The sequence below is a fragment of the Bidens hawaiensis genome, unplaced genomic scaffold (genome assembly GCF_021521415.1).
Source record: "Bidens hawaiensis isolate Kalapana, Puna unplaced genomic scaffold, B.hawaiensis_p1.1 tig00014403_1, whole genome shotgun sequence".
NCBI classification, from domain to species: domain Eukaryota; kingdom Viridiplantae; phylum Streptophyta; class Magnoliopsida; order Asterales; family Asteraceae; genus Bidens; species Bidens hawaiensis.
Genome location: NW_027492245.1, coordinates 494,874 through 507,200, shown reverse-complemented (window position 1 = coordinate 507,200; position 12,327 = coordinate 494,874). Strand labels below are relative to the sequence as shown.

At 32.3% G+C, this 12,327-nt stretch overlaps 1 protein-coding gene across 1 annotated transcript; it reads right to left on the bottom strand.

Annotated features, from left to right (window-relative positions):
- Window positions 1–224: 224 nt before the first annotated feature.
- LOC143546552 (uncharacterized) lies at window positions 225–3,109 on the bottom strand. The gene is made up of 3 exons (XM_077038202.1): window positions 2,250–3,109; window positions 604–1,200; window positions 225–312 (listed from the first exon to the last, which is right to left on the bottom strand). The coding sequence occupies exons 1-2, from the start codon at window positions 2,757–2,759 to the stop codon at window positions 748–750; spliced, it is 963 nt and encodes a 320-aa protein (XP_076894317.1). The 5' UTR covers window positions 2,760–3,109; the 3' UTR covers window positions 225–312; window positions 604–747.
- Between the last annotated feature and the right edge of the window lie 9,218 nt (window positions 3,110–12,327).

Genomic DNA, 12,327 nt, shown 5'->3' with positions numbered 1-12,327 from the left:
CAGTATCTCTTTGATTTCGACTACAAATATCAATTCAAAGACGAACAATATGTTCATCATACATAAAACAAGATCTTTGTTAAAAACATCACAATTCCTGATGCAAAAAACCTTCATCCGATTCAACCCAACTCGTTAACTAACAATTGCCTCTGAAACAGCCAAAAAAAGAAAAAAAAACACCAACGCTGAAATAGACTCGCCAAGGGGCCATCAGAAACAAAACAGCTCACATCCTTCATGAGTTAACAATCTATATCCGTTTTCTCATCAAAATGAGATCTCGGCGTACTTGGAAACACTAAGCAGTTCCTGAAATTAGGAAAGCAACAAGATTCATATGCCAAAGTCCAAAAATCAAATGTTTTAGTTCTAGTGACTAGAACCTTTGGGCATTTATAAGACCATGTCTCTGCCACTGGGCCACCAACCCCAAGACTGAAAGATTTAGATAATTACCGAAATAATGTATCTTTTATTATTATATATTAAACAAGGTAATTAAATAAAAATATAATATTTCAGGTCAACTTATGTCAACAAGCCTCAACACGTACCAACAAAACATACACGTTTAGAATCGTTACCCGACAGTCAATTTACCTCGGAATAGCGTGCATGACCATGATGCACATTAGAAGTCTTCACAATGGATTCCCATTTTGGTCCATTTACAGGACTCTTCACAACATTAACCTGCTGCATCTTCTTTTGAAACGGACTCCTTAGAGTCATCTTACGCCAAAGCTACGATTCCGAAGGTGATTTAGGGAGTGGAGGCACGAGAACCGAGGCGTCCCGATCACCAGTTGGGTCAACCTTGACCTCATTTGGTGTCGGGTTTGATGGTTTGTCAACCCAATCTATGTACAATGTCTTCTCGGGTACAACCTGAGGACTATCGTGTATCAAACGAGGAGTAAAATGAATTTTCACATTAAGGGAAGGACAAGTTTTGGGCTTGGCAATCTGATTTTGAAAATCTTTTGGGACCCCGAGAAAGCGGGCCCCATCATGGAACGGAGATCGAGGGGATTCGTTACGGTATGGGGAGATGCGACCACTATGAGACAACCCTCGGCTGGGAGATGATGGTAATGAGTTACCCGTTCGACTGAATGAACTCGGCTTTTGTTGAGTTTTGTGTGCTTCTTTCGATCGAGTCTCTGCTCGTTTTTTAATTACGGCATCCATAGCTTGCTGCAAGACAGAACTATTAGTAAGCATCAAATTTACTACTTTATGCAATAAGGTGTTTAGAATTCAGTTATGGGAGTTACTAAACTAGACACATTTGATTATTTACATGTTGAATGATTAATTTTTAATAAGATGGGAATTTCCGATACGTTATGAACTCCACAAGAAAATAACAGGTTTTGGGCAGTCATGTCTAACATGTTTAATAAACAGGTCAAGTTAACTATTTAACTACAACGGGTCGTGTTGGGGTTTATCCATCTAACCTATCAAAATCTACATGATGACCAGCTAACCCGTTTAACCCATTTTCACAACCCTAACCCGATTAACACGTTAACAACTTGATTACCATTTATATGACACGTTTAGATAATGGTTAAACCCGTACCGGCCCGAAACCCGTTCCGATCCAAAGCATGTCCCATTTCTTTAAGACGCTAACCTACATGGATCCATTTCTATAAAGTTGTCAACCTGCTTTGGCCCGAAAAATAACAAGGTGGAATTTCAACGACTCATTAAGACGTTTTTAGTTACTCCCTCCGTCCCTCTTTAAGTGTCATGGTTTGAAAACACAAAGTTCAAAGTAGATTGAATGATTACTTTTTTTGCTTATCAAATGACAATAATGCCCTTGGAAATTGGGTCCATCAATAATATTGTTTATTAATGCTAGTTGTGTATGTTTAAGGGTAAACTTGGAAATTAGCTAATAAATTTTGAAAGTGGACATTTATAATGGGACAAATAAAAAAGAAAATATAAACACTTCTAATGAAACAAAGAGAGTAAAATATCTTACCCAAACGGACCCATTTTGAAGGCTTTGGGTCAAGATTCCCTATAGTTAAACGGCCCGAGTCCAGGATACACATTTTTAAGTGTGTGTGGGTTACGATTGACGTGATTTTTATTATTTAATATTAATCCAGCAGCTAATTTACAATTTTACATGCATTCAATCTGTATCCCGTGATTCTGATTATTAAATATCACTTAATCATAGACGACAAAACTTTTCAATTTATTGAAGTCACAAGAGTTACCTTCTCAAGACTAGGAGTCAATGGTCCACTGTACGATGTTCTTCTTGACAGCGTCGGAACCGGTCCCGGTGAATCCGCGACCGCAAACTGGCTGTGATGATGCTTCGCTTTCGGCCCCGACACACGATTCTTCGTGCATATTTTCGGGATAAAGAACCCGAAACCAAACCCCTTTTTACTCTTCTTCTTAACCTCATCATCATCAACCACAACACTTTCCTTATCACTCTCAATACTATTATTATGATGATAGCTATTGACCGGATACTTTTCAAGCAACAACGGCCTCAGCTCGCCGCTATAAACCTTCTTCACATACTTAGGAGGCTCAATAACCGGAACGGGGACCTCTTGTTTCTTGGCAACATATTGTGGTGGTTCGACTACCATCGACTTTGCAGCGGGTAAAAACCGATTCATTATGTAATCACGCGTCTGGTAATCCAAACAGAACGTTCTGGAACACTCGGTTTCACTGTTCTGTTCACTGAAAGTAAACGTAATCGACATTGAATGTGTTTCAATTGCATCACTAGTAACATCTTCTGGTGGCTGCTGATCAATGTGGATAGGCTGAAGATTCGGGTAATATTCGGTTGCTGTGAAACGGGTGTTTTGTTGTCTTTTGCTTGGCCCGGACTCTGTTCCCAAATGAAGGGGACAGTTGCGGGCTTTGTGAGTTCTTGTTCGGGTTTGTTGACTGGAAGTGATTGTTGTCTGGTTGCTCGTGTTTTAGTACCCGGATTGTAAGATATTCGGTCGGATGATAATCGTCTGACGGAGAGTAACGGGGCGTTTAAATCGAGCTGTTTCTTATTCATTTTCGGGGTTTCGATGATTGCAGATTATATGAACTACAAATTTAACATGAGGGAAACAGGAAACAGTTAGAATTAGCTTTGATTAATATGTGACAATGTGAAATAACAAATTTACATAAAGTTAAAAGTGTGTCATGCTTGGCTTAAGATGAAAGGAAACAGGGGAATGAAACCCTTTAAATGATGAAAGAATAAACTTTATGGGTTAAAGATTATTGGTATTTACTAACAACATTGTAGATTTAAAATTAAATGTAAATAATTACATTGTAACTAGGTTTTTGAGAATGTTTAATTAAAGGCCAAAGTGTTAATTATGATAATATTATGCAATGTGTAGTTGAAAATACAGAAGAAAAGAGAGACACTATTTACAACTACTGAAACTTACCTTAAATCAGTATATCCTAAATGTGGAAATTATGTAGAAGTGCAATTCCAGTGAAGAAGAGAAAATGCGTTTATTGAACAAGAAATGAAGAAGAAAATAGAGAAAAAATGAAAGGTTGATATTTTGGTTACCAGTGGTGGGGTGGGATGGGTATGAACTATGAAGTATGAATCCTTTAGTATGCTTTGGCTTTGGTTGATAAACAAGTATCCAATGTGGGACACATATGAGACCAAAAAGAGAGGAAAAGATGGTTGCTTTAATCATTTGTCAATTCATATTGTAATTTCTTGACAAAATAAACGACTTTGGATAATTAAATAACATTTTTTTTCCTAAACAATATGAAATACCTTGAATAAACTCATAAAGCTTAGTTAGTCAAGCCGTTGATTGAGCTACCCAAAATCGTCTAATCATCATTGGTCAACAGTCAACTTATTTGATTCATAATTCATAACTTTTATAAAAGTTTGTATATTTATTAGAATGCAAAGAGTGGTGGACTTAAAAATGATAAATTCTAGTTTCTAGCTTTTATTTACTTTTTACGTGATGAATTGTGCATATGTTTCTTAACAGTTAACACATTTGCTTTAATTTCTTGACTATTTAAAAAGGCTGTAACATTTATTTTAAATAGATAAAATAATTAATATATACTTGTACAAAGCTAAATATGTATTTTTAAAATATTTACATGTAAATAGTTTTTTCTTCATAATTAATATTTGGCTTGAATATAATGGAACAAAAAAAGCTTTTATACTTGGCTTGATCAATATCATTTACCAAATAAAAATACTTGTGAAAGTAATTCTTTTTACTATTTGATGAGTAATTTGAAAGGTTATGAATGAAATTATTAAAAGCCAACGACTTGAAGACGGTAGTTGATTCTATTTTATATTTCCCGGTTCTTTGATTTGTATAACACCCGTCAAAATTTCGTGCCGAAATATCAATTTCTAAAAGTTGAGGATCGAAGTCTGAATACTCAACAAAAAAAGTTGATGTAAAAATAAGATAATGTCGTTACGAAACAGAGAGTATAAAATATTTCGATTAGACAATTGTTTAAAATAAAAAATGATCGTTCAAAGTAACGAGATATTTAACCTATATATATATATATATAAATGAAAACTCAAAAATCCTACGTGTCGCGATGTGGTCGCTCCCCCTTCTTATGGAAGCCACCAGATTGCTTGATTTTTAAATGGAGGCCTCTCATTGATTTAACCCAAATTCATGGGTATGGGTCTTACCAAAACCAGATAGCTCTTAAACGGGTTATAACATCTTATTAAATTAAAAATTAATCTTACAAATTATTTGATATGAAAATCCTACAAAATAGGAATATACTAAAATTTTAATATCCAATTTAAAAAGAAAAATATATTATTTATAATTAATAAACAATTTTATAGTAAAAAAAATAAACGGGTCATGGGTCACCAAATCCAGATAGCTTTTAAACGGGTCATAACATATCATTTATTTATGAAACTCTTTCATCATCAAACCCTAACACTGCATTCTCGGGTTTAAAATACAAGGAAAAGAAATGATAAAATTGGATAAGGGAAGAAAAGAAAAGAAATTATATACTTAAAAGACATTCTCAAGTTAAAAGAAAAGAAAAGAAAAGAAAGTGTTAATTACATTATTGAGTTAGCTAGAAGGAAAAGATACGAAAAAAAATTGTAACTTTATAATTATGCCCTCATTCTTGATTTAAATAGGAAGGAAAAGATTGGTAAATTAGTAATAAATGAATTTTTCCTTCACAATCCGGCCATATTTGGCAGGAAAGTTTTGGAGGAAAAAAGGCATAACTTTTCTTTCCATTCTTTTTCTTTTCTTTTAATAAAAAAACTCAAGAATGAAACAAGAAAAATTTTCTTATCTTTTCTTTACTAAACCCTTAAATAAAAAACTTAAAAATGCAGTGTAAGTATATTATTAACTTTCTTACAATAAAGAAAATTAAAATCAAAAAATAAATATTAAAAAACAAAAAATGTAAAACAACAATTCTTTCAAGCCATCAGATTACTTTATTTGTAAATGGAGGCTTCTCACGCATTTGACCCGAATTCACGGGTAAATGTCTCACCAAACCTAAATAGCTCTTAAAGGGTTATAACATCTCATTATATTAAAAAATAATCTCATCAAATATTTGATATGAAAATCCTATTAAATAGAAATATACTAAAAATTAATATCCTATTTTATTTTAAAAAAAGATATTATTTATAATTAAAAAACAATTTTATAATAAAGAAAATAAACGGGTAATGGGTATCACAAAAACCCATATAGCTTTTAAACCGGATTATAACATATCATTTATTTGTGAAACCATTTTATCATCAAACCTCAAGTGTATTAATTATTAACTTTCTTACAATAAATAAAATTAAAATCCAAATATTCATATATATATATATATTAAAAACGAATAATGTAAAACAACCCCCGTAGTACCGGGGATAAAATCTAGTATGTATATATATATATGTGTGTGTATATAGGGTAGGGATCCTAAAAGAACCATTAGCAAATTGAGAACTTTGAGAACCATTTTGGACAACTAAAAAAACCTCTAAAAAAATATTTAAAAAATTATAAAACAAAAAAAACGAAAATTTTAAAAAAGTAAAAAAAAAACAAAATTCTTATATTTCATTCCGGTTTCATTAAAAAAATGAAAATTTTTTGTTCTTTTTAATTCGTATTATACCTATACACATGCATATTTTCATTTTATCTCTAGGCACGTAATGTATACATATGTACATTATCATTTATCTTAAATTATACATATGTGTATAAGAAAAAAACATATGTGTACATATATGTACATATTATACATATATGTATAATTTAGCTAAACCGAGATTTAAAAAAAACTGAAATTTTATTTTTTCTTTTTAGTTCGTATTATACCTATACACATATGCATACTTTCATTTAATCTCTAGTTATATAATGTACACATATGTACATTATCATTAACCTTATACATACATGTATAGGAAAAAAAACATATTTGTACATATATGTACATATTATACATATATATATAATTTAGCTAAACCGAGATTTTTTTTATGTTTGTTTTAGAAACCGGGATGATAAATAAGAACTTTGGTTTTTTTTTACTTTTTTTTATTTTAGTGTTTTTTTGTTTTATGATTTTTTTTATTTTTGGGTTTTTTTATTATCCAAAATGGTTCTCATAGTTCTCAATTCTCAAAAAGTTCTCACATGATTCTGATCTAATATATATATATATATATATATATATATATATGTATGTATGTATGTGTGTGTGTATATGTGTGTGTGTGTCCAAAATGGCTTCATCAATATCATTTACCAAAGAAGAAAATAATTGTGAAAGTAATTCTTTTTACTATTTGATGAGTAATTTGAAAGGTTAGGAATGAGATTATTAAAAGCCAGCGACTTGAAGACGGTAGCTAATTCTTGATTCCATTTTACATTTCCCGGTTCTTTAGATTGTATAACACCCGTCAAAAATTCGTGCCGAAATATCAATTTCTAAAAGTTGAGGGTCGAAGTCTGAATGCTCAACAAAGAAAGTTGATGTAAAAATAAGTTATTGTCATTACGAAACAGAGAGTATAAAATATTTCAATTAGACGATTGTTGAAAACAAAAATTGATCGTTTGAAGTAATGAGATATTTAACCGAGCAATTATATTTTCTCCGTCTAGATGTTTTAGATGAACAAATAATATATATATATATACGTACGTACGTATGTATGTATTACTCATCCTTGAGTATTAGTTATTTAATACTTTTAGCTTAACCAAGAAGCAATGAATCTCATCGCTACACGTGGCGATGACTCATCAATGGAAACTGACATGTTGCAATGACTAATCAAAGGAAATCGACACATGACAATAACTTAGCCCATGTGAACGACATGTGGTGACACATGTTAACACGTAGAAAAAGGTGTTGATTCCAGATTTTGGCTATAAAAGGGGAGGATTTCAAATCATTCAAACTCAAATCCCACACACTTTATGTAACACCTCGGTTTTAAGCGGAATACGTCCGGGTGTAACGTATAGATTGCTCGTAACGTTACTAAAGCGACAATAATTATATTTATTTCATTTCATAGCATAGAAAGCACACAAATTGTTCATAAAAGTAAAATGAACAATAAACGATTCATAGAATCACAAATAAGTTCTTTATTTAAATAACCTAAGGTACACTAATGATCTTCATCCTTAGCATGCCATCGAATTAACCTGTAGCACGTTGAAAATAATATATTTTTGTCAACATTTTAGTCGGTGAGAAATCATAAGTTAAATATATATATATATAATATGAAATTTCTCGATTTATATATCTCATGCAATAATATCAACCATACGTAGATGATAACAAGTATTTAAATAACGCCCCAACCTAGCGGAATGATACCCACCATTTAGTCCAACCGTGACATGGCATAGGCGGCGCGAGTATGTCCCGTCGGACCCTCCCACTTTGATGTTTGATGTACCAACCATAAACGATAAACACATTGCATATAATTTTACGTATTATAATCATAAACGAATCGGATGAATAATATTAACATGTTCAGATACATGTATTAACATGTTATTATTTTATTATCTATTTTAAGCCATAGATTATTTTAATATTATTCAAAGCCTTGACGGAAATTTTAACGGTTTATATTATTATTAATAATATTTGATTAATAACGTCACACAATAAGAGAGTTACGATAATTACAAGGCACGGATTTTAAATGGTAATTATATCTCGAAGAGTAATTATGTTAACGAAATAAAAGTAACGAATTATAAATCTAATGAATTAAAGTTAACGAACGAAATAATATTAAAGGATTAACGAAGATGAAAGTTTGCTTTTTTTAGATGGGATATGATAAAATATAATTTATACTTAATTTATAAAAAATTTATTTAGTTTTAAAAATAATTTTATTTGATTTAAAATGATTTTTAATAGTTTTATTTGATTTAAAATGATTTTTAATAGTTTTATTTGATTTTTAAATATAAAGAAAATGGTTATTTAAAAAAAAGAATAAGGTAGCGTCTGGTATGCAGCAATGATAGGGGAAATGGAATGATTCATTGCGTTGGAATGAAAACAATGGTGTTTGGTTACTCAATGGAATGGAATCATCCATTACACATGGAATCCCATTTCATCAAAACCATTCATTCCCACTCCCTTCTTTTTTTTCATTCCACCCTCCTTTACCCTACTTTCTCAACAACACCACCACCTAACAACAACGACAACCACCACTACTGTCGCCACCATCGTCGCTGTAACCACCTTACCACCAACGTAACCACCTCCATCGCCACCATCATCGCTGTGACCACCGCAAACATTGTCACCGCCGCCACTTGACCATAATCGCCACCCTACCATCTCCAACACTACCAATGCTACCACCGCTTGACACCGCCACCGTCGCCAGTGCCACCACCATTTTCTTCGCCAGAGCTAAGACCACCACCATCGCCATTTCAGCGTTTTTTCTGGTGAAAAAATAATTTTAAGATAGGAGTGTTTTTATTATTTTTCTTTCATTCATACAATTTTTTTTAGATACCAAACAAAATAAAGTAATAATTCATTTTATTCCCATAAGTTAACCAAACAAGACAAAGGAATGGTAATGATCTATTTAATTCCCTTTTCCATTCCATTCCTTCTCCCATTCCATCCCCACTTCATTCAATTACCTCCAACTAAACATACCCTAAAAGTTTTGCATTGACCTGGGTTCGAACCCAGGTTTATCATATCAAACCAAGAGTCTTAACCATCTGAGCTAGATTGCATGTTGGTTTTAATATAGAACTGATTAAATAAATACAATGATTCTAGTTCATCAACTTCATCTTTAACAATAAAACCCTAGAATCTAATCTGATCAGTTGGTTCCATGTTTGTTTAATTACAGTTAGGGGTTTTGATAGACAACTAAAAACTAATAAAATCATATATGAATTACCTGAAAAAGTTTCTGATTGACGGAAAACACTAGCTCGCCGGAAACTAACTTTAATAGAGAAATTAGGTACCTTACAGAGTATTTCAGTGGATTTTGAGAGTGTCAGCAAGTTTAGATGAACGAGAGGATCATATTTATACTAATAATAGGAACGTATGCGTGTTATTTCGTTGTTAATTGTTTTTGGCCACTTACCGGCGGTTCCCCAAGATTATTTCTCGTAATTTAAGCCATTAAAACGTATTATAATTGATGATTAATGAAATTCATTGAAGTCTAAAGCCGTTATAAGAACGGGATTGGTCAAAGACGCGAGATTAGGGTGTTTGGATTTCTCTTGCACCGTTTCCGGCTTGCCGGAAAAACAAATGGCGGGTGGGGGTTAGGGTTGGTTTTTGATTATTTTATTAATATAATTTAAATTTATTTACACAACAGCCCCTTGAGGTTTTATGTTTCGTTTAAATCAAATTTAAACTACAATTACCATTTAAACCTTGAACTTTGAAAATAATAAAACTTGGAATAAAGTTATATAACTTGAATATTTATCATTTTATACCCGAATAATTTGTGAAATGCTTAAACATAAGAACTTTGAATCCCGGAGTTTTTTTAATTGATCAAAAATAATAGAAAACGAACGAATGAAAACTTAAATCCTCGGGAATATTTTGTTTAATGATAAAGTAATAAATATAATACATTGAAACGACACAAAATGGTCGGGTTAACGAATCCAAATACAAATCCAAATACGAAAAAATTTGACGAATGTTACACTTTACCTCAGTATTCGTGCCCTTTGTCTCATGAAGTGTTTCTGACCCCTACAAGGGCCCGACGAGCCCACGAGCCTTGAAGTCCGGGCCATCCCAAGCCTACGTGTCCTGAGACCAAACCTCAAAGTGTTTGCCTTATTCCCGATTGGCATCCTGATGCCCAATCAAAAGTCATAGACGAGTTCCTAAACCTAAGCAGAAGTACCGTCGGACTAACTTTTAATACCCGACATACCGTAGGTCGTGGTTCTGCCATAACCACTAAGCATTATAATCCCCTTACATTTAAGCATTAGAAAACAGAGGTTATCTGAAACACTAAAACAGATCTGAGAAGTGGATACATAAAATTTTATTAAACAGATTTACTTCTATGGGACAAACCGATTATTTGTCTAGAAAGAGTTAGAAACTATTTACAAACATAAATACTTTTGAACTGCTAAACAAATTTATGTTACTCTAAAAATATATACACATTGTTGTTTTAAAGCTAAAAAACAAACATATTGTTTATCTTAAAGGATTAAAAAACCTTATACCATATTCACCTCCTGAGTAAATATATAGGTGAATCCGTTTAAAGTGTAGATAATTGGATTTCAACTAAAAAGATAGACATGTTATTTGTCATAGAGCCGGAAAGACAGACTATTGCTTATCTTAAAGAGACTAAAAACATTTATAAAATGTCACAACACAAGACAAAAAAATAAAAGCACTCAGGCTAAATGCACATGTGTATGCATCCATTCATAATTGATAAGTAGCAGGCACACTATGAGTCAGTCTCAAACCATATCTCAAACCGAAAGTTCTGTTGACTTGTGTGTGTATATATTAGTGATGTGCCCCAGGGGAAAAGTAGGTTCTTTATTAAGCTGTGCATAAAACTATATTTGAGTTTTAACAAAATATTGAAAATATTTTATAGTCAGTCATTGATTCACTAGCAGATCGCTTGCGTATATTCAATATCATTTTACAGGAAATCAGACACATTATATTAAGCAGTAAGAAAATTGATGATAGATATTCATTAGATGTTATCTGATGGCTCAGATGCTTGAAATCAAAACTAATATAAATTATATTTTCACATGCATGTTTTATAATAACAAATGGGTGTTTAAAGCCAAGGCTGATTTACAAGGGTCAGGAGGGTCCGTTGACCCTCCGCAACTCTCCGATGATAAAAAAGGTCACTAGTGAGGTCTAATACTTGATGTTTTTCTTATGGTTTTGACCCTTCAAATTGTCACCAAGTGTGTGGTTGAAGTGGAAAAAGAATAACATGATCTGAAAAAAGTTTCAATAACACGAAGGGTGGCGACATATGTGATTGTGAGTTTATCAGGAAGAAGAAATATGAAAGTGGAGAAGGGTATTTACCCTAGTTAATATAAAAGGATTTTAAAATTTTAACCTTATTCTAATTCTACATTTCTATTATTATTTTCATTGTTTTTTTTTTCACTGACTCTCGAGTAGGACAAGACAAAACAACATCATACTTTTTTTTTTCGAATGGCAGATATTATATTGAAAAGTGCTGAATTTGGCAAGAAGCCGAAAACAAAACAAATAACTTGTATCAAGAGGAGAGGGTTTTTTAACCACTCGTCTTAAAAAAATAAAACTTTACGATTCCTATGAGCATACAATATATACGAATAATGTAAAACAGAGTAAAAAATCTCTGTGCTCCTTAGCTTAGATGATTGAAAGATACATGTATTACTCTAGGGAAAATTCTCAAAATAGGCTATTTAAGGAGAGAGAGTCTCAAAATAGGCCACAAGTTTCAAAACTTCAATTAATAATCCACCAAAATCCATCTCCACCGTGACATTTGGTTTCCCGATGATGATTTTCGTCCCCCAATGAAATAGTGACACGTGTAAATATGTTGATCCCCACCCATGATATTTCAAAGAAAATCCGTCTAACCCGTGAGATTTCAAAGAAAAATCTTTTTGGCCTGTGAGATTTCAAGCCAAAGCAGTCTCATCC

What these genes read in the sequence shown, in the direction of transcription:
- LOC143546552 (XM_077038202.1), bottom strand. Translation starts at nt 2,759, where the DNA reads ATGTCGATTACGTTTACTTTCAGTGAACAGAACAGTGAAACCGAGTGT. An exon ending in TGACTCCTAGTCTTGAGAAG is followed by an intron (nt 1,201 to 2,249) that starts GTAACTCTTGTG and finishes TCTGTCTTGCAG; the next exon opens with CAAGCTATGGATGCCGTAAT.